This window comes from Chiloscyllium plagiosum, unplaced genomic scaffold (assembly GCF_037043375.1).
Source record: "Chiloscyllium plagiosum isolate Xiang-an unplaced genomic scaffold, Cpla_swu_hap1 HiC_scaffold_6, whole genome shotgun sequence".
Taxonomy (NCBI): Eukaryota; Metazoa; Chordata; class Chondrichthyes; order Orectolobiformes; family Hemiscylliidae; genus Chiloscyllium; species Chiloscyllium plagiosum.
Genome location: NW_028270144.1, coordinates 20233082 through 20256572, shown reverse-complemented (window position 1 = coordinate 20256572; position 23491 = coordinate 20233082). Strand labels below are relative to the sequence as shown.

Sequence of the window (23491 nt, the reverse complement as noted above, 5' to 3'; positions counted from 1 at the left end):
TAACTAATTCAGTAACATGTGGGAACAGAAAGTAATAACAGCAAAGAATACCAATGTAATCAGCATACTGGGAGAGATAGTTAGTGTTAGAGTATGAGATATTACATTATCATGTGGGATCAGAGTAAGGGAGAAGTTAAAGCCTATATTAGCATTATAGTGCCTGTATGTGAATGCACATATTGTGGTAAATAAGATTGGTGAGCTACTGATGCAGATTGTCATGCTGACATATGATGTTATGTCTATAACAGATTTGGCTCAAACAAGGATAAGACTGGGCATTAAATATTCCCAGAGTTGAAAAATGTCGTGCTGGAAAAACACAGCAGGCCAGGCAGCATCCGAGGAGCAGGAGAATCGACGTTTCGGGCATAAGCCCTTTTTCAGGAATGAAGCTGATGTGCCTGAAGAAGGGCTTATGCCCGAAACGTCGACTTACCTGTTCCTCGGATGCTGCCTGGCCTGCTGTGTTTTTCCAGCACGACATTTTTCAACTCTGGTAATCCAGCATCTGCAGTCCTCACTTTCTCCTATTAAATATTCCCAGCACAGATAGGAAAAGAAAAAAAAATGTAATGGCATTGAAATAGGTGAACAGTACCAAAGAAAGAGAATGAGGGATTAAGGACAAAATCAACTTGGCTAAAGGATCTAAATGCAATTTCTTTGCTCAGTGTAACTTATAGGGTAACAAATAATGGGAAAGACATAGACGAATAAATTTGCAAGGAAATTACTGAGAAAACATTTACGATTTAGTGATTACCCATATTGTAAACTTTAGATTTGATACAGAAAAGAACGAGGAACAATTCAAAGTAAGAATAATTTACTGCATGACAGCCAATTTCAATAAGGTAAGAATAGATCTGACACAGATAAATTAAAATCAAAAACTGGCTAGCAAAACTGTAACTTACCTGTTGGTCAAATAAAGCCCAGAACATAGGCAATGGAAGATAAAGAAACAACACTTTCAGCACCATCTTGACCTGAGCAATCAAATGTTCCTAAACCAGTTGATAAAAAAAAAACAACAATGAGACACAGGCAAAGGGACTCCTTTCAGATTTATCTATTTCCCAAGACAGGATATGGGTGGACTGCTGACTATCAGGCTTGATGACACCAATTCTCTCACCATGAGAAACAGCGAATGTGCATGAAGCCATTAATGATGGAGATATGTTCACTACACACAGTTACAATTTCAAATATATTACACCAGCTTACTCATCAAGAACACTGATCAGCAATAACAAGTCCATCATGGATTTCAGCTTTGTGTTACATAGTTGCTGACATGTTTTCCATTTTGATATGTTTTCTGTGCTGATATGTTTATCACACAGACAGATACACCTCACAGACACAGATACATTCACCACAGAGACAGATACACCACACAGACACTGACACATTCACCACAGCGACAAACACACCACAGAGACAGATACACCACAGAGACACAGACACATTCACCACAGCGACAGACACACCACAGAGACAGATACACCACACAGACAATGACACATTCACCACAGCGACAGACACACCACAGAGACAAATACACCACACAGACACAGACACATTCACCACAACGACAGACACACCACAGAGACAGATACACCACACAGACACAGACACATTCACCATGCAGACAGATACATCACACAGACAGATACCACGTAGATACACCACACAGACACAGACACAAACACAGACACATTCACTGCACAGATATAAGTACATGGGAATGTCATGGCTCAGTGGTCTTATTGCTGCACTGTTAGTCTAGAGACCCAGGTAATGTCTGGGTACCTGAGTTCAAATCCTGCCATGGCAGATCCTGGAATTTGAATTCAATATAAAGAAAACCTGGAATTAAGAGTTCAATGATGACCAATTGTTGGGAAAACCTATCTAGTCCTTTAAGGAAGCAAACTGCCATCCTTACCTGGGCTGGCCTGCATGTGACTTCAGAACCATGGCATTGGGGTTGACTCTTAACTGCCCTCTGGGCAATTAGGGATGAGCAATAATACTGGCCTATACATTAATGTATAAATAAAATTCACTACGGAGTCATGTTTATTTTGTGGACACTTTTGCCATGCCGACATGTTTACTCTGTTCATACATTTATTATGCTGACTTTCTTTTCCAATGGGCTTTCTAGGATTTTGAACACTGCTCGTTTCTTGAGTTTTTCAGAATAACAAGACCATGAGGTTGTGACTTTAAATTAGAAATATCATTATTAAAAATATTGACAAGCATCATTAGGCCTCAGACAAAGTTTCAGCTACATGGAACCACTAGGTAACCTGAAATGTACTCCTTCATGCAGGAAGGATAAAAGGATAAAGGAAAGTTAGATAAGAGTATTGAAAATTATGGGCGGGTTTGAATTGAATGTATGGTGTGAAATGTTTCTATTGGTGGGTAACTATAGGATATAAATTTGAGGTAATTGGCAAAATGAACAGAGTTCAGGAGAGTCTTCTTTAATACAGTGAGTCGTTATGTTCAGGAATGTGCTGACTGAAAGGGCATCAAAGGCAGATTGAATTTAACGTGAGCAAGTGCGAGGTCTTGCACTTTGGCAAAAAGAATAAAAGCATAGACTACTTTCTAAATGGTGAGAAAATTAATAAAGCCAAAGCACAAAGGGATCTGGGAGTGCTAGTCGAGGATTCTCTAAAGGTAAACATGCAGGTTGAGTCCGTGATTAAGAAAGCGAATGCAATGTTGTCTCTTATCTCAAGAGGGTTGGAATATAAAAGCAGAGATGTACTACTAAGACTTTATAAAGCTCTGATTAGGCCCCATTTGGAGTACTGTGTCCAGTTTTAGTCCCCACACCTCAGGAAGGACATACTGGCACTGGAGCGTGTCCAGCGGAGATTCACACGGATGATCCCTGGAATGACAGGTCTAACATATGAGGAACGGCTGAGGATACTGGGATTGTATTCGTTGGAGTTTAGAAGATTAAGGGGAGACTTAATAGAGATGTACAAAATAATACATGGCTTGGAAAAGGTGGATGCTAGGAAATTGTTTCCGTTAGACGAGGAGACTAGGACCCGTGGACACAGCCTTAGAATTAGAGGGGGTCATTTCAGAACAGAAATGCGGAGACATTTCTTCAGCCAGAGAGTGGTGGGCCTGTGGAATTCATTGCCACGGAGTGCAGTGGAAGCCGGGACGCTAAATGTCTTCAAGGCTGAGATTGATAGATTCTTGTTGTCTAGAGGAATTAAGGGCTACGGGGAGAACGCTGGTAAGTGGAGCTGAAATGCGCATCAGCCATGATTGAATGGCGGAGTGGACTCGATGGGCCGAATGGCCTTACTTCCACTCCTATGTCTTATGGTCTTATGGTCTTATGGAATAGGAACTTTCAAAAAGCAATCGGACAAAGTCCTGAAGGGGAAAAGGATTGTCAGGCTATGGGGTAAGAAATCCTATGGGAATTAATAGAGAGCTCCTTTGAAAAGACAGAACAGGCATGTTGATATGATTCTACAATTGGAAACCTACGAAAGTAATACTTAACCCCAAACTCACATCATATTTCTCTGCAGCCCAGTCCATAAAGTGCTCCCGTTTGGGATATTGGTTGCTACGATGCTGGAATCTGTTCTTTAGAGCAAACTGTTGAAAAACAATGATTTAAAATAAATGTTATTGACAATGTTACATTGCATGCTAAAGGAAAGCTAACCAAGTTAAGCCTGGCATTTAATTGTTTACTCACACCTACGGGATACTATCAATGGAACAGAGGGAAAATGGTAGGTCAGTATGTGTTGGTGGGACATGGATTGATATATTTGAGTTTCCAACACCAGTTTCCTTCCATGCATGGGATTTGGCATTTAAAAATATGATGCCAGAATTTTTCAGCATCAGGGGCAAGCTGTTATCTTGAACTACAATATTTCACCTCTGGAGACCCCTATCTTGAACACAGATGATTTTGAACATTTTGAATATCAAGTATTTTACAGCACTGGAAAGGCCATTCAGCCCATGTGGCCTCTGCTGGTGTTAATGCTCCACACAAGCTACCCACCAATCCTTTTCATCTGATGAGTAGCCTTCTGTTTCAGTGACTCAATGGATTGTATAGACATTTATATTACATAGACAATAGCATTCTCACCTCTGAGTCAAAGCTTTGTATTTTCGGTTTCAAGGACAGAATCACAAGCTGTCCAGTGCACTATGAGTGCTGCAGTGTCAGAGGTACTCTCTCTTAGATAAGATATTCAATTCAGATCCTCTCTGTGCTGTCAGGTGCAGGACCCTGGCCACTATTTCAAGCAGGGTCAGTGATTGCTCCCTGATACCTTCGCCAATATTTATCCCTCAGTGAGCAACATGAAAACTGATTATCTGGCAAATATCACATTGCTGTTTGTGGGAGCTTGCTCTGCACAAATTGACTGGAACATTTTCCTCATTATATCAGTTTATACATGATAAAAACACTTCACTGGCTATAAACCAATTTGAGATATCTGTAGTTGTTAAAGGTAGCATACAGGGGCAAACCTTCAATCCTCCTATTTTCTATTTCTGAGTTTTAATGCAAATGTGTTAATCACCTCAATTTTTCCCAAAAGTCTGCATTGTGATGAGGCTTTCTTCATGTTATGTGTGGGGCATGTTACAGGCAGATCATGGAAACTAATTGTCCCAATGAATAAGTAACTCCGTTAATGTTTCGTCTGATGACTACCAAGATGGTGGAAAATGAACAAGATGGAATTTGGAGTTTATTTAGCCATTAGTTCCAATAGGATGTGCTGGTGTGAATTTGCCAATCCCATTTCATATAAGACCTTCGATGAGGAAACTGCAAATCTAGCTTGCATGGCACACGGCATGAGAAGTTAACAATATTTTGACTTCTACTATACACCAAGCATCAACAGTGATATGTATACACCTGTAAGTTCACAGGTTAGGGAGTAACCAGCATGGGAACACGTGCCAAATATTGGAAGATTATTGAGAAGTCAAAGGCATTTGAGACTTAATGTCTAACCCGATGTGGTAGATAGTGCAGAGATGTAAGGAGAGAGCAACTTGAGAAAGCCAGGAAGAAAAGTTTGGAGACAAAGAAAAGGGGAAGAAAAAAGTCAATGTTCCTAAGCCTGATGGTGTGCTGGACATAAAGTTGTCTGTTCTGCAAATCACCATATAGTAAACCAACATGGTGGAAACTTCTGTGATCAAAGGTCTGAGTAACACAAGAGAATCATTGCAAACTGTGGCTATATTTCCGCAATGGATATAATGTCTAGGCTATTTCTTGTGGAGCAATGCAACATTAGAGACCATTGATATAATAAGCCACTAATAATTAAAATCAGGAATTCATGAGAAACTTCTTTATCCATGCAGCAAGTGGTGAGAATATGGAAGTTGCTTAAAGAGTGATTGAGAGGACAGGCAGAGGAGGATGACAGATAGAACATAGAACACAGAACATAAAACATTATAGCGCAGTACAGGCCCTCCAGTCCTCGATGTTGCATCGACCTGTGGAACCCATCTGAAGCCCATCTAATCTACACTATTCCATTTTCATCCACAAGTCCATTCAACGACCATTTAAATGTCCTTAATGTTGGCGAGTATACTACTGTTGCAGGCAGTGTGTTCCACATCCCTACTACTCTCTGAGTTAAGAAACGACCTCTGACATCTGTCCTATACCTATCACCCCTCAATTTAAAGCTACGTCCTGTCATGCTAGCCATCACCATCCGAGGAAAGAGGTTTTCACTGTCCACCATATCTAACCCTCTAATTGTCTTGTATGTCTCAATTAAGTCATCTCTCAACCTTCTTCTCTTCAACGAAAACAGCCTCAACTCCCTCAGCCTTTCCTCACAAGACCTTCCCTCCAAACTAGGCAAAATTTTAGTAAATCTCTTCTGCACCCTTTCCAGAGCCTCCACATCCTTCCTATAATGCGGTGACCAGAACTGTACACAATACTCCAAGTGCAATCGCACCAGAGTTTTGTACAACTGCAGCATGACCTCATGGTTCCCGAAACTCAATCCCTCTACTAATAAAAGCTAACACACTGTATGCCTTCTTAACAACCCTGTCAACCTGGGTGGCAACTTTCAGGGATCTATGTGCCTGGACACCGAGATATATCTGCTCATTGACACTACCAAGAATCTAACCATTAGCCCAATACTCTGCATTCCTATTGCCCTTCCAAAGTGAATCACCTCACACTTTTCCACATTAAATTCCATTTGCTACCTCTCAGCCCAGCTCTGCAGCTTATCTATGTCACTTTGTAACCTACAACATCCTTCTTCACTATCCACAACTCTACCGACCTTAGTGTCATCTGCAAATTTACTGATCCATTCTTCTACGCCCTCATCTGGGTCATTTTTAAAAATGACAATTGGCAGTGGACTCAACAGATCCTTGCAGTACACCACTATTAACTGAACTCCAGGATGATCTTTCCCATCAATCACCACACTCTGTCTTCTATCAGCTAGCCAATTTCTGATCCAAACCGTGAAATCACCCTCAATCCCATGCCTCCATATTTTGTGCAATAGCCTACCAAGGGGAACCTTATCAAATGCCTTACTGAAATCCATATGCACCACATCGACCCCTCTATCCTCATTCAACTGTTTAGTCACCATCTCAAAGAACTCAATAGGGTGTGAGAGGCACAACTTACCCTTCACAAAACCATGTTGACTATCCCTAATGAACTTATTCCTTTCCAAATGATTATAAATCCTATCTCTTATAACCTCTTCCAACACTTTATCCACAACTGAAGTAAGGCTCTTTGGTCGATAATTACCAGGATTGTCTCTACTTCCCTTCTTGAACAAAACAACAACAGTTGCTACCCTCCAGCCTTCTGGCACTATTCCTGTAGACAATGACAACATAAAGATCAAAGCCAAAGGCTCTGTATTCTCCTCCCTGGTTTCCCAGAGAATCCTAGGATAATTTCTATCCAGCCCAGGGGACTTATCTATTTTTACACTTTCCAGAATTGCTAACACCTCCTCCTTGTAAACCTCAATCCCATCTAGTCTAGTAATCTTTATCTCAGTATTCTCCTCGACAACATTGTCTTTTTCAAGTGTGAATACAGACGAAAATATTCATTTAGCACTTGCCCTATCAATCTCTGACTCCAAGCACAACTTCCCACTACTGTCTTTAATTGGTCCTAATCTTACTCTAGTTATTCTTTTATTCCTGATATACCTGTAGAAAGCTTTAGGGTTTTCCTTGATCCTATCTGCCAATGACTTCCCATATCCCTTCCCGGCTCTTCTTAACTCTTTCTTTAGGTCTTTCCTGGCTAACCTGTAACTCTCAAGCGTCCTAACTGAGCCTTCACATCTCATCCCAACATTAGCCTTCTTCTTGCTCTTGACAAGAGATTCAACTTGCTTAGTAAACCGTGGCTCCCCTGCTCAACAACTTCCTCCCTGCCTTACAGGTACATACTTAACAAGTTCATGCAGTAGCTGTTCCTTGAATAAGCTCCACATTTCAATTGTTCCCATTCCCTGCAGTTTCCTTGTCCATCCTATACATCATAAATCTTGCCTAATCGCATCATAATTGCCTTTCCCCCAGCTATAACTCTTACCCTGCAGTATATACCAATCCCTTTCCATCGCTAAAGTAACATAAGTGAATTGTGGTCACTATCACTAAAGTGCTCACCTACCATCTGGTCGGGTTAATTACCCAGTACCAGTTCTAATATGGCTTCGCCCCTCGTTGGCCTGTCTACATACTGCGTCAGGAAGCCCTCCTGCATACATTGGACAAAAACTGACCCATCTAAGGTACTTGAACTATAGTATTCCCAGTTAATAATTGGCAATTTAAAGCCCCATAACAACTACCCTGTTGCTATCGCTCCTATCCAGAATCATCTTTGCTACCCTTTCCTCTACATCTCTGGAACTATTTGGAAGCCTATAGAAAACTCCCAACAGGGTGACCTCTCCTTTCCTGTTTCTGAACTCAGCTTATAATATCTCAGTAGCCAAGTCCTCAAACGTCCTTTCTGCAACCGTAATACTGTCCTTGACAAATAATGCCACCCCCCCACACCCCCCTCCACCTTTTACCATCTTCTCTGTTCTTCCTGAAACATCTAAATCCTGGAACCTGCAACAACCATTCCTGTCCTGTCTCTGAAATGGCCACAACATTGAAATCCCAGCTACCAAAACATGCTGCAAGTTCACCCACCTTATTCCGGATGCTCCTGGGGCATTGAAGTAGACACACTTCAAACCAACATCTTGCTTGCTGATGCCTTCATACCACCTTGAAACCTATTTCAGATCTTGCTACTCTCAGCCTTCTGTATACTTGAACTACAATTTGGGATCCCACCCCCTGCTGAATCACCTAAACTACCAAGAATCTTACCACCAGCCCAGTACTCTTTATTCCTATTGCTCCTTCCGAAGTGAATCACTTCACACTTTTCCGCATTAAACTCCATTTGACACATCTCAGTCTAACTGTGCAGCTTATCTGTGTCCCTCTGTAGCCTATAACATTTTTCCGCACTGTCCATAACTCTATTGACTTTAGTGTGATTGGCACATTTACTAACCCATCTTTCTTTGGAAGGCCCTCATCCAGGTCATTTGTGCAATAGGCTACTGTTGGGAACCTTGTCAAACGCCTTACTGAAATGCATATGCACCACACCAACTGCTTTATCTTCATGGTTATCATCTCAAAGAACTCAATAAGGTTTGTGAGGCATCACCTATCCTTCACAAAACCATGTTGACTATCCCTAATCAACTTATTCCTTTCTAGATGATTATAAATCCTATCTCTTATAACCTTTTCCAACACTTTACTCACATTCGAAGTAAGGCTCACTGGTCTATAATTACCAGGGTTGCCTCTACTCTCCTTCTTGAACAAGAGAACAACATTTGCTATCCTCCAGTCTTCTGGCACTATTCCTGTGGACAATAATGATAAAAAGACCAAAGCCAAAGGCTGTGTAATCCCATCCCTGGCTTCCTAGAGAATCCTAGGATAAATTCCATCTGGCCCAGGGGACTTATCTATTTTCACACTTTCCAGAATTGCTAAAAGACCTCCTTGCGAACGTCATCCCGTCTAGTCCGAATAATTGAAGGAGAAAGGAATAGAAAATGATGTTGAGGGATAGTAAGTTAGGAGGAGGATCGTGTGAGACCTAAGTGCCAGCACTGATATTTTGAGCTAAATGAGCTGTTCTGTGATATAGAATTCTACGTTGAAGGTAATGCTTTCAAGTGGTTGGACATTGTAACTCAAGTTAGCAGTTTGTTCCCATTGTCAGGAAACCGTGAACATAAATCTTTAAGTGCCTAATCCAAAACTAATTCAAAGCATGTCTTCTCCCTGATGAGCTAGCTATTTCAAGCATGCTTCCTTATTTTGCATTGAGTTCTCCATGGTGAACTTTAAATCATAATTTGTCATACTTCCCCATTGTGTAATATTGTTCTCTCCACTACCTTTTTGCAAAATTGCACGTCATCCCATGGCTATCACAAATAAAAATGCTGATATATTCTTTTGGCACACACAATGTCCAAGGTGCAAGTTTTGTTTCCTAAGAGTCAGCTTACAAGGAAATGGTAACATTAGAGTTAGGTGCAGCGCTCAAAATATAAATGTCTGTGGAATGATCTAGAGAGATGACTTCAAATCCCATTGCAGCAACTAGGAATTTAAAATTCTTCAATTAAACCAGGCACCAGCATTGAGCTGGAGGTACTTGTACCTTTATTGATTAGAGACTAACCAGCATATGAAAGTAGACCAAACACCAAAAGATGCTAAGTCCTCAGTTGCTGAGGGGAATTAATTAAATAAATTTGGGTGGCCATACAGCTGTCAGATTGTCATTAAAAACATTTGGGTCACCAATATCCTTTGATCTTAAGGGAAGGGAACCTGTTGACCTTATCTGGCCTGGTCTATATGTGACTCCAGACCCATAGCCAAATGTTGGCATTTAATTGCCATCAGCAACAGCCTTGCAATGAAGGACAATAACCTTTCGGCCACTCCACTGGCAACCACATACTGTGAGTTCATTAAAAAATATAATTTTGCCACAAACACAAAACAAAAATTCTGGGAGAAGCCAATAAGCATCATCACCTTTCTCAGTGTTCCATACTGACATGATCATTAACCTGTAGTACTTAATTTCAGTCTTATCACTTACCCATATGCACTTGCAAACTTTAAGCATAATATTCCCCTCGGGTGTAGATTTCCTATACAAAGGACTTCCTCCTATAAATACAACTGAAACACATAACATGACATGGTAGGTAGATTTAAATTGTTTTGCCTGATATAACATGAAATGTATATATCCTTCTTTGATAACAGCATGGAGTTTTCGTGCCAAGAATGTGCATTGAGAAATCACATATGGGAGGGTTTCCATCTCTGACAGTCTCTCTGGGGTTTAACCACATATACTCCACCTCAAACTCTCCCACCCAGTCAAACAGTACTCTCACCTCCTTCATGTTTTCAGAATAAGGAGTTGGACTAAGTAGCTAGCTCTTTCAAAGAGCTGGCAGAGATATGATTGGCCAGATCCCCTCTTCCCGCACTGTATCATTCTATGTGAGCACATACAAGAAAAAATGTAATCATAAAGTCTTTACATCTCTTACAATAGACTCTAACTCTAACATCAACTCAACTCCCACCAACCCTGAACTGTTATTTTATTCATACATGAGATGTGGATGTCCCAAGTTCCCCTTGAGAAGGTGGTAGTGAGCTGCCTTCTTGAACTGCTACAGTCAACCTGCTATGGGTTGACCCACAATGACATTAGGGAGGGAATTCCAGGATTTTGACCCAACAACAGCGAAGGAACAGTGATATATTTCCAAGTCAAAGGGTGAGAGGCTTAATAGAACATAGAACATAGAACAATACAGCACGAACAGGCTCTTCGGCCCATGATGTTGTGCCGAACATTTGTCCTAGCTTAAGCACCTATCCATGTACCTATCCAATTGCCGCTTAAAGATCATCAATGATTCTGACTCTGCCACTCCCACAGGCAGCGCATTCCATGCCCCCACCACTCTCTGGGTAAAGAACCTACCCCTGACATCCCCCCTATACCTTCCACCCTTCACCTTAAATATATGTCCCCTTGTAACACTGTTGTACCCGGGGTTAAAGTCTGACTGTCTACTCTATCTATTCCCCTGATCATCTTATAAACCTCTATCAAGTCACTCCTCATCCTTCGCCGTTCCAATGAAAAAAGGCCTAGCACTCCCAACCTATCCTCGTACGACCTATTCTCCATTCCAGGCAACATCCTGGTAAATCTCCTCTGCACCCTCTCCAAAGCTTCCACATCTTTCCTAAAATGAGGCGACCAGAACTGCACACAGTACTCCAAATGTGGCCTTACCAAGGTCCTATGCAACATCACCTCACGACTCTTGAATTCAGTCCCTCTGCTAATCAACGCTAATATACCATAGGCCTTCTTACAAGCTCTATCCACCTGAGTGGCAACTTTCAAAGATCTATGAACATAGACCCCAAGATCCCTCTGCTCCTCCACATTACTAAGAACCCCACCGTTAACCCTGTATTGTGCATTCTTATTTGTCCTTCCAAAATAGACAACCTTACACTTGACAGGGTTGAACTCAATCTGCCACTCCTCAGCCCAGCTCTGCATCATATCTAAGTCCCTTTGCAGCCGACAACAGCCCTCCTCACTATCCACAACTCCACCAATCTTCGTATCGTCTGCAAATTTACAGACCCACCCTTTGACTCCCTCTTCCAAGTCATTAATAAAAATTACAAACAGCAGAGGACCCAGAACTGATCCCTGCGGAACTCCACTTGTAACTGGGCTCCAGGCTGAATATTTACCATCTACTACCACTCTTTGACTTCGACCGGTTAACCAGTTCTCTATCCAACTGGCCAAACTTCCCACTATCCCATGCCTCCTGACTTTCCGCATAAGCCTACCATGGGGAACCTTATCAAATGCATTACTAAATTCCATGTACACTACATCCACTGCTCTACTCTCATCCACATGATTGGTCACCTCCTTCAATAAGACTTGTAAGGCAAGACCTACCCCTTACATATCCGTGCTGGCTGTCCCTAATCAAGCAGTGTCTTTCCAGATACTCATAAATCCTATCCCTCAGTACCCTTTCCATTACTTTGCCTACCACCGAAGTAAGACTAACTGGCCTGTAATTCCCGGGGTTATCCTTATTCCGTTTTTTGAACAGGGGCACAACATTCGCCACTCTCCAGTCCCCTGGCACCACCCCCATTGACAGTGAAGACGAAAAGATCATTGCCAACGGTTCTGCAATTTCCTCTCTTGCTTCCCACATAATCCTAGGATATATTCCCTCAGGCCCGGGGGACTTGTCTATCCTCAAGTTTTTCAAAATGCCCAACACATCTTCCTTCCTAACAAGTATCTCCTCTAGCTTACCAGTCCGTTTCATACTCTCCTCTTCAACAATACGGTCCCTCTCATTTGTAAATACTGAAGAAAAGTACACATTCAAGACCTCTCCTATCTCTTCCGACTCAATACATAGTCTCCCATTACTGTCCTTGATCGGACCTACTCTCGTTCTCGTCATTCTCATGTTTCTCACACACGCATAAAAGGCCTTGGGGTTATCCTTGATCTTACCCGCCAAAGATTTTTCATGTCCTCTCTTAGCTCTCCTAATCCATTTCTTCAGCTCCCTCCTGGCTATCCTGTATCCCTCCAACGCTCTGTCTGAACCTTGTTTCCTCAACCTTATGTAAGCCTCCTTCTTCCTCCTTACAAGACATTCAACCTCCCTCGTCAACCAAGGTTCCCTCACACGACCATCTCTTTCCTGCCTGACCGGTGCATAAATATCAAGGACACGTCGTATCTGTTTCTTGAAAAAGTTCCACATTTTAACGACATCCTTCCCTGACAGCCTATGCTCCCAATTTATGTTCCACAGATCCTGTCTTGCAGCATCGTATTTACTGTTCCCTCAATTGTAAAACCTGCCCTGTTGCACGCACCTAACTCTCTCCATAACCAAGATGAAAGTCACAGAATTGTGGTCACCATCACCAAAATGCTCACCCACTAACAAGTCCATCCATCACTTGTCCCGGTTCGTTACCAAGTACTAAATCCAATATGGCCTCCCCTCTGGTTGGACAATTCACATACTGAGTTCGAAAAGCTTCCTGGACACACTGCACAAACACCGCCCCATCCAATCTACTTGATCTAAAGAGCTTCCAATCAATATTTGGGAAGTTGAAATCGCCCATGACTACTACCCTGTGGCTTCTGCACCTTTCCAAAATCTGTTTCCCAATCTGTTTCTCCACATCTCTGCTGCTATTGGGGGGCCTGTAGTAAACAACCAACAAGGTGACTACTCCTTTCCTATTTCTGACTTCAGCCCATACTACGTCCAAAGGCAGATCCCCCTCGAACTGCCTTTCTGCAGCCGTTATACCATTTCTAATTAGCAACGCCACCCCCCCTTCTTTTTTACCACACCCCCCCCCCAATATTACTGAAGGCTTGGAGGGATGTGGTGGTGTTCCCATGTATCAGCTGCCTTTGTCTTCCCGATGGAAGTGGTTTGGGTTTGGAAGGTGCTGTCCGAGGATCTTTGTTGAATTTCTGCAGTGCATCTTGTCGATAGTACACACTGCTGCGACTGAGTGGTGTAGGGAGTGGATGTGGTGCCAGTAAAGCAGGCTGCTTTGTTCTGATGGTGTCAAGCCTCTTGAGTGTTGTTGGAACTGCACCCATCCAAGCAGGTGGAAAGTATTCCATCACACTCCTGACTTGTGCCTTGTAGATGGTGGACAGGCTTTGGGGAGTCAAGAGGTGAGTTATTCACTGTTATTCTTAGCCTCTGACCTGCTTTTGCAGCCACTGTGTTAATGCAGTGACTCCAGTTAAATCTCTGGTCAATGATAACCTTGAGGATGTTGATACTGAGGGATTCAATAATGATAATACTATTGAATGTCATAGGGTGGTGGTTAGATGTTACTTGCCACTTGTCAGCACAAGCCTGGATATTGTCCAGATTTTGTTCCATTTGAACATAAACTGCTTCAGCATCCGAGTATTTGTGAATGGTGCTGAACATTGTGCAATCATCAGCGAACATTACCACCTGACATGATGTTGGAGGAAAGGTCATTGATGGAGCAGCTGAAGATGTTTGATAGCGCTGTAGATGAGACCTTCCATCATTTTACAGATGATTCAGAGTAAACTGATGAGGTTGTAATTGGTCGAGTTGAATTTGTCCCGCTTTCACTGTACAGGGCAATTTTTCACATTGTCGGGTGGATGCCATTATTGTAACTGTACTGGACGAGTTTGGCCCAGGAAGCGGAAAGGTCTGGAGCACAAGTCTTCAGTACTATTGCCGGAATGTTGTCAAGGCCCATGAAATTTGCAGAATCCAGTGTCTTCCACAATTTCTTGTTCTCACGTGAAGTGAATAGAATTGACTGAAGACTTGTATCTGTGTTGCTGGGGAGCTCTGGAGGAGACTACAATGGGTCATCCACTTGGTACCTTTGGCTGATCATCCACTTGGTACCTCTGCGAATGTTTTAGGTTTAATTTTGCACTGCTGTGTTGGCCACTTCCATCATTGAGGATGGGGATATTTGTGGAGCTTCCTCCTCCAGTAAGTTGTTTTAATTATTTACCATCGTTCAGGGCTGGACGTGGCAGGACTGCAAAGCTTAGATCTGATCCGCTGGTTGTGGGATTGCTTGGCTCTGTCTATCTCTTACTGTTTATTCTGTCTATCGTGTGAATATGAAATGCATGAGAGATAAAAGTCTTCCTTGTTATTAATGATTATCTATAAGTATGATACAAATTGTTGCCATATATCAAATGTAGGAGTGAATTACTGCAGATGCTGGAGTCAAGCACTAGGAGGACCCCAACCTTCCCGTAGCCGGTCATTTTAACACATCATCCTGCTCGCATCTGTCCTCAGCATGCTGCAGTGTTCCAGCGAATCACGCTAGTGTTTTCAAATAAACCCATTGAACTATAACCTGGTGTCATGTGATTTTTGACCATCTTCAGACTTGGCACTTTCCAGCCTTCTGGACTTAATATTGAGTTCAACACCTTCAAATTGTGAACCTCCCTTATTTTTTAGCTTGTTACATTCTGTTATCATGGCCTCTTTTCCCTCCCCTCACCCCAGGGGGACTGTCTATCCTTTCAAGTCTGGCAGTTGGACATACTATTGGACACGTCATGAACCATCCGATGCCTGGAGGAAGAAAGCCTCATCTTCCACCTTGGGACCCTCCATCCACATGGCACCACTGTGAACATCACCAGTTTCCTCATTTCCCCCCCCCCATCACCACCTTATCCCAGTTCCAACTTCCCAATTCGGTACCGCCCTCTTGACCTGTCCTACCTGTCCATCTTCCTTCCCACCTATCCGCTCCACCTTCCTGTCCCACCTATCACCATTACCCCCACCTCCATCTGCCTATCGCACTCTCAGCTACCTCCCCCCCCTCCGATTAATCTTTCCACCCCCTCAGCTCACAGCCTCATTCCTGATGAAGGCCTCTTGCCTGAAACATCGATTCTCCTGCTCCTTGGATGCTGCCTGGCCTGCTGTGCTTTTCCAGTGCCACACTCTTGACTCTGATCTCCAGCATCTGCAGTCCTCACTTTCTCACACTGTTGTTCTGCCATTCTCACATTCTGATCTCTTAATCTGAACTATCTACATCTATTCTCCAGCACCCTACACCCACTATCCCCACACTCCTCTACCACAAACTGTTGTATAAATGCTGTCCCCTCCACACTTCAAGTCAGCTCTGATGAAGAGTCATCGAGACTCAAAATATTAGCCAGCTCTCTCTCCATGGATGCTGCCTGATTGCTTGGATCTTTAGCATTGGTTGTTTTCAGTTGCAATGTAGCAGATAGTTTCTGGAGAAGGGAGTAGATATGACTTACTCAAAGCAATTGCCATCAGGGCTGCTGGCACTCCAAAGGCAAGGGGGTAACATGCCTGGGCAACATGACCACATTTTTGACCTAAAATATGGAAAGTATGACAAGATTAGAATTCAACACTCAAAAAAAAAATGCTATTACATTAGCATCACAACCATTTTGTTGCAGTTAGAGGAAAAACAGTAGTGATAAAGGCTCATGTCTGGAAGTGCCAAGGTAGAGGTTATGGTTGTGAAGTTTGCTGATAATACAAAATTAGCCATGCGATTGATAGTGAGGGAGAAGGATATAGTGTTCAAATTTGAAAGCATTTGTGAAGGGCATGGGAACACACAATACATAGAGTCTTACAGTCATAGAAATGTAAGCATGGAAACAGACCCTTCGATCCAACTCATCCATGCTAACGAGATATCCTAAATTAATCTAGTCCCATTTGCCAGCACTTGGCCCATATCCCTCTGAACTCTTCCTATTCATGTACCCATCCAGATGCCTTTTAAATGTTGTAATTGTACCATTCTCCACCATTTACTCTGGCAGCTCATTCCATACACAAGCCACCCTTTGCTTGAGAAAGTTGTCCCTTAGATCCCTTTTATATATTTCCCCTCTCACCATAAACCTATGCCCTCTAGTTCTGGACTCCCCCAACCCAGGGAAAAGACCTTGTCTATTTACCCTATCCATGCCCCCCATGATTTCATAAATCTCTGTAAGGTCACCCTCACCTCTAACACTCCAGGGAAAACAGCCCCACCCTTTTTAGCCTCTCCCTATAGCTCAAACACTCCAACCCTGGCAACATCCTTGTAAATCTTTGCTAGGTCCTTTCAAGTTTCACAATTCCCTTCCTAGAGGAGGGAGTTCAGAATTGCACACAATATTCCAACAGTGGCCGAACCAATGTCCTGTACAGCCGCAACATGACGTTCCAACTCCTGTACTCAATACTCTGACCAATAAAGGAAAGCATACCAAACGCCTTCTTCACTATCCTATCTACCTGCAACTCCACTTTCAAGGAGCTATAAACCTGAACTCCATGAGTTCTGCCCTTTCCAAAATGCAGCGCCTCACATTTATCTAAGTTAAACTCCATCTGCCACTCCTTGGCCCATTGGCCCAACTGATCAAGATCGGATACATGACAGCAATCTGAGAAAGATTTGGGAACAGAGAGATGTCAGAGCCTGAAGCATGGTAGGACAGGCAGATATTGTGGGCAGGAAGGCAAATCATATGATTTCCTTTGTTGTCCCACGGCATAAAATTCAGGAGCCAGGAATGAAACTGCGTCGAGAGTCCTGCAGTCACTACGTGACACAAAGGATATGATTGCACCAAAGAAGATATGGAGGGGATTTATGAGGATGTTGCCCAGAATGGAGAATTTAAATATGAGAGAAGGTTATTTGAGATGAAGTTTTTGTTTTGGAATAAAGGAGGCTGAGGGAAAATCTAGAGGTGAAGAAATCATGAGAAGTTTAAGTAGATTGGACAAGTGGCACCGAGCTCTGTTCGTAGAGAGGCATCAACGATTTAAAGTTATTGGCAGAATGGTTAAAGGGGAATTGAGAAAAATGGTTTTCATCCAGAGGGTGGTGGGAGCTTGGAACTCACTGTCTGAAAGAGAAGCAGAGGCAGAAACACTCAGCATATTTAAAAAAAAAGACTTGGGTATACCCTTGAATTTCTGTAATCCATAGGGCTACAAAACCAAGAACTAGAAAGTGGAATTAGGCTGGATAACACTACTTCAGCTGTGCAGATATGATGGCCTGAATGGCCTCTTCCTGTGCCATGGACTTTCCATGATTTTACATTCCTATCTCATGAAATTTTGATTTCATCTCAAAGAGGTGGAAGTTAGTTCAGTTGTACAAAACTCAGAGGAAATACCATTTCGAGAAACTGTATTCACTGCTTTCATTACAGGAAGGATATACCTTTGAGGAAGCACAGCACAGATTCACCAGAATGAAAATGGGGCTGAAAGGATTGAGTATTATTAGATTTATATTCCCTGAATACAGACAATGAAGTTGCAGTCTCATTGAATTGTTCAAGATGATTAATAGATTTGATAGAGTTGATAGACATAAATTATTCTCTCTCATATTTGAATCCAGAACAATGAGGCAGAACCTTATAGAGAGCTTGGATATTCTAGGGTGAGGAAGTGAGGACTGCAGATGCTGGGGATCAGAGCTTAAAAATGTATTGCTGGAAAAGCGCAGCAGGTCAGGCAGCATCAAAGGAGAAGGAGAATCAACGTTTCGGGCATAAGCCCTTCTTCAGGAATGAGGAGGGTGTGCCAAGCAGGCTAAGATAAAAGGTAGGGAGGATGGACTTGGGGGAGGGGCGTTGGGAATGCGATAGGTGGAAGGAGGTTAAGGTGAGGGTGATACGCCGGAGAGGGGGTGGGGGCGGAGAGGTCGGGAAGAAGATTGCAGGTCAAGAAGGCGGTGCTGAGTCTGAGGGCTGGGACTGAGAAAAGGTGGGGGGAGGGGAAATGAGGAAGCTGGAGAAATCTGCATTCATCCCTTGTGGTTCAAACGTCGATTCTCCTTCTCCTTTGATGCTGCCTGACCTGCTGCGCTTTTCCAGCAACACATTTTTAAGCTTATATTCTAGGGTGAGGCACTTTTCACACACAGGAGAAAGTGAGGTCTGCAGATGCTGGAGATCAGAGCTGAAAATGTGTTGCTGGAAAAGCGCAGCAGGTCAGGCAGCATCCAGGGAACAGGGGAATCGGCGTTTCGGGCATAAGCCCTTCTTCAGGAATGAGGAAAGTGTGTCCAGCAGGCTAAGATAAAAGGTAGGGAGGAGGGACTTGGGGGAGGGGCGTTGGAAATGCGATAGGTGGAAGGAGGTCAAGGTGAGGGTGATAGGTCAGAGTGGGGTGGGGGCGGAGAGGTCAGGAAGAAGATTGCAGGTTCGGAAGGCGGTGCTGAGTTCGAGGGATTTGACTGAGACAAGGTGGGGGGAGGGGTAATGAGGAAACTGGTGAAATCCGAGTTCATCCCTTGTAGTTGGAGGGTCCCTAGGCAGAAGATGAGGCGCTCTTCCTCCAACCGTCGTGTTGTTGTGGTCTGGCGATGGAGGAGTCCAAAGACCTGCATATCCTTGGTGGAGTGGGAGGGGGGAGTTGAAGTGTTGAGCCACGGGGTGGTTGGGTTGGTTGGTCCGGGTGTCCCAGAGGTGTTCTCTGAAACGCTCCGCAAGTAGGCGGCCTGTCTCCCCAATATAGAGGAGGCCACATCGGTTGCAGCGGATGCAATAGATGATGTGTGTGGAGGTGCAGGTGAATTTGTGGCGGATATGGAAGTTTCCTTTGGGGCCTTGGAGGGAAGTGAGGAGGGAGGTGTGGGCGCAAGTCTTGCACCTCCTGCGGTTGCAGGGGAAGGTGCCGGGAGTGGAAGTTGGGTTGGTGGGGGGTGTGGATCTGACGAGGGAGTCACGGAGGGAGTGGTCTTTCCGGAATGCTGATAGGGGAGGGGAGGGAAATATATCCTTGGTGGTGGGGTCCGTTTGGAGGTGGCGGAAATGACGGCGGATGATACGCTGTACATGGAGGTTGGTGGGGTGGTAGGTGAGGACCAGTGGGGTTCTGTCCTGGTGGCGGTTGGGGGGGGGGGGCGGGGCTCAAGGGCGAAGGAGCAGGAAGTGGAAGAGATGCGGTGGAGGGCATCGTCGACCACGTCGGGGGGGAAATTGCGGTCCTTGAAGAAGGAGGCCATCTGGGTTGTACGTTTTTGGAACTGGTCCTCCTGGGAGCAGATGCGGCGGAGACGAAGGAATTGGGAGAATAGGATGGCGTTTTTACAGGGGGCAGGGTGGGAGTAGGTGTAGTCCAGGTAGCTGTGGGAGTCGGTTGGTTTGTAGTAGATGTCCGTGTTGATTCGGTCGCCCGAGATAGAAATAGAAAGGTCTAGGAAGGGGAGGGAGGAATCTGAGACTGTCCAGGTGAATTTGAGGTCGGGGTGGAAGGTGCTGCGCTGTTCCAGCAACACATTTTCAGCACTTTTCACACACAGGATAGTGATGATCTGGAACTTATCACCTCATAAAAAACTGTTGAGATTTTGGATCAGTTGGGAAAATTTCAAAACTAGTATTCAGTTCTGGTCTCCCTGCTATCAGAAAGCTGTTGTTAAATTTGAAAGGGTGCAGAAAAGAGTTACAAGGATATTGCCACAGTTGGAAGGTTTGAGCTATAGGGAGAGGCTGAGTAGCCTTGGGCTATTTTCCCTGGAGCATTGGAGGTTGAAGAATGACCTTATAGAAATTTATAAAATCATTGGGGGCAAGAAATAGGTAATTAGCCAAGGTCTTTGTCCCAAGGTAAGGGAGCCCAAAACTAGAAATCATAGGTTTAACGTGAGTGGTGAAAGATTTAAAAGGGGCAATGTTTTCATGCAGAGAGTGTTGCGTGTCTGTAAAGAGTTGCCAGAGGAAGTAGGCAGGTACAATTACAACATTTAAAAATCATCTGGATGGGTACATGAATAGGAAGGGTTTAGAAGGATATGGTTCAAATACTGGCAAATGGGACTCGATCAGTTTAGGGTGTCTGGTTGGCACGCACGAGTTGGACCGAATGGTCTGCTTTTGTGCTGTATAACTTTATGAATCTATGACTCAAGTATTAATAGATTTTTGTTAGACCAAGGTATTAAGGGTGAGGGAATCAAGACAGAGTAAGTATACAGACACATCCTGATCTAACTCAACGATGGAACAAATCTCAGGGTTGGAGACCTTGTCCATTTCTGTTGGAGAATTTAGCTCAACTAATCAGGGATCACAAACACACAGATCGGACTGAGAACTGACAAGGATTTATTTAACAAACAGTGATATCACAGAAGAGACTTGACTCCACTGAAACAGTCACTGACAAGCTGCTCAGAAGGAACCACAGTTTCTTCCTCAAACAGAGAAAACAGTGGAGTCTTATACCCTTATCACAGTGAAGTCTGAGTTATGAGACAATGGTGTGAGTTGTATAATAAAGAGAAATAAAGTTCATTTGAAGAGATTCAAGTGTCTGGTGTCTGACAATGAGTTTCTTAATTTACTCAAGAAATTCTGATCTTTGGCTGGAGTAGGTGTTAGTGGGTTTCATCCTGGTATCAATGTGTTTGTATTGTTGAGGGGGGCAAACGAACTATCTTTGATGCCTTGTGAAGGCTTGTCTCCTAGTGGGAGCAGTTGTGTCCTAAGGACATCAGAGATGCTGGGCTATTGTGGAGTAGGAAGCGCATTATCAGTATATTCTCTTGGTCTGGGGCTGGATGAGTCATGTCCTGAGGTATGTGTGATGTCTGAGACGGCTGGTTTGGCCAATTCAAGGCATTGTGGGGTTGGCTTAGTGGCTAAGTGCAGATATTTTGTGTTGTCTGTTTTGTGGCTACGCCATGGGGAGGCCGGGACCCATATTTTCTCCCACAAATTCCAATGTTGTAATAATAAAATTGAGCTACGATCTGATACTGCCATTGGCAAAAGGCCTGTAATTTGGGGTAAAATGGACAAAGAAAATAATTGCATGCAGAAATTCGTGGAAATTAAGGGTAGACATGCAAGATTATTTGCAATTAATGTCAGTGGTTTTCAATCAAATGATGATCAACAAAGAGTTTACATTTAGTTTTGCTTTCCCAACAATTTTACAATTTATAGTTTGATTTTGGCACTGTCTTCACAAAGCAAAGCCAACTACTGCCTACCTCTCAGGATGGGAGTAATAATGGTAGAAATGAGACTTCCAGCATTGATTGATAAATAGAAAATTGAGAAGAACCGACGTCTTTGTTTTACCTTTGAAGAGAGAAGAAAACATTGACTTCAACGGAGAAGGCAAAAGGTACTGTAAGATATTTACACAAATTCATGTTCATTCTTTAACATAAGGGCATTGACATATCTCCTACTGTCATTTGCTACCTAGATTTTGCTGTCGAAGTAACAATGAGTTTATGAGCCTGCACTGTTAATAAATCATTCAGCAACCTGTGACCTGGAAGAGATTTCCTGTCAGTTGTGAATCTGCACAAGTTATTGGAACATCAGCTCTGCTGTTAGCTTCATGGAAGTGGCCACGTGTGTTTCAGGAAATTACTGCATGTGTACAATAATCACTCCTTCAACTCACCACTGAAAGTTATGACTGGTACTCAGAACAATGTAAAGACCCTGTTAATGAGAGGATTTCTCTTTCTGCAATGCATTCTTCCCTTCTGATCCATAACGGAAACATTAGAAATTATTCATTCTAACAGGTAGAAAATAAGAAATGCTAAGCCTTCAGATTACTTTCTCACTTTGGAGTGGCATGGTGGCTCAGTATTTGTACTGCTGCCTCCCAGTGCCAGGATTCCAGCTTTGGGCATCAATCTGTGTGGAGTTTGCACATTCTCCCCGTGTCTGTGTGGGTTTTCTCCAGGTGCTCCGGTTACCTCCCACAGCCCAAAGATGTGCAGGTTAGGTAAATTGGGCATGCTAACCTGCCCATAGTGTTCAGGGATGTGTAAGTTAAATGCATTAGTTAGGGGTAAATATAGGGTAGGGAAAATGGGTCTGGGTGGATTACTCTTCAGAGGGTCGGTGTTGACTTGTTGGGCTGAAAGGCCTGTTTCCACACTATAGGGATTCTATGACTTTTCCTCCCTTGAGCTTGTTCCACACTCTTTTGATCCAATCTTTCTTTGCCTCTATTTCATTTTGTCCCGCTAAATTATCTTCAGTTTACCCAATTTCCTCTCTATCATTCCTTGTTTCTTTCCCAAACCTTGAATCCTATTCATTAAGGAGAAAGACTGTTTGTCCCATCATTCTTTTGTCCTCAGATTCTCAACCAATTACTGGCCAGACAATTTTTATACTGCTCACTCACAGTCATGGGACTTACCAAAAGGACTTTTGTGAGGTCATCCAATTCTGACAACATGTGGGCCAATGCCTCTTGGAATGTTAATGCTTGATTAATGTCTTAACATAACTATTACGATTGATAAAACAAAATGAGTTTAAACTTAATGTTACCTGGTGTTCTTCAAACTGGTCACCACCAAATGCTGACACACAAGGTTTGATGCCACCAGTGCCCAAAGCAATAAGAATCAGACCAATCATTGCCAATGCGCTGAAGAAAACAAAACAGCAGATTTAATCTACAAACATAGGCACAATTTACTATTATCAAGTGTTGGCTCTGGCTCAATGGTAGCACTCTTTCTCCTGAGTTAGATGTGAATGGGTTGCATTTCCACTCCACGGACTTGAGTGCACAGTTGAGGCTGTTGTCCCTGTGCAGTACTGAGTGAGTGCAGAGGAGCTTGTCTTTCAGACTAAATCGTTGGT

The 23491-nt window shown here is 43.3% G+C and overlaps 1 protein-coding gene across 1 annotated transcript in view; it reads right to left on the bottom strand.

Annotated features, from left to right (window-relative positions):
- LOC122550502 (solute carrier family 15 member 1-like) overlaps positions 1-23491 on the bottom strand; it is a 61575-nt gene that overhangs the window by 23408 nt on the left and 14676 nt on the right. The window contains exons 6-11 of the mRNA XM_043691323.2: positions 23174-23273; positions 21859-21949; positions 16124-16204; positions 10292-10374; positions 3577-3663; positions 924-1013 (exon numbers count right to left, since the gene is read on the bottom strand). Of these exons, the coding sequence (XP_043547258.2) occupies positions 924-1013; positions 3577-3663; positions 10292-10374; positions 16124-16204; positions 21859-21949; positions 23174-23273 (532 nt within the window). The remainder of the gene's footprint in view (positions 1-923; positions 1014-3576; positions 3664-10291; positions 10375-16123; positions 16205-21858; positions 21950-23173; positions 23274-23491) is intronic.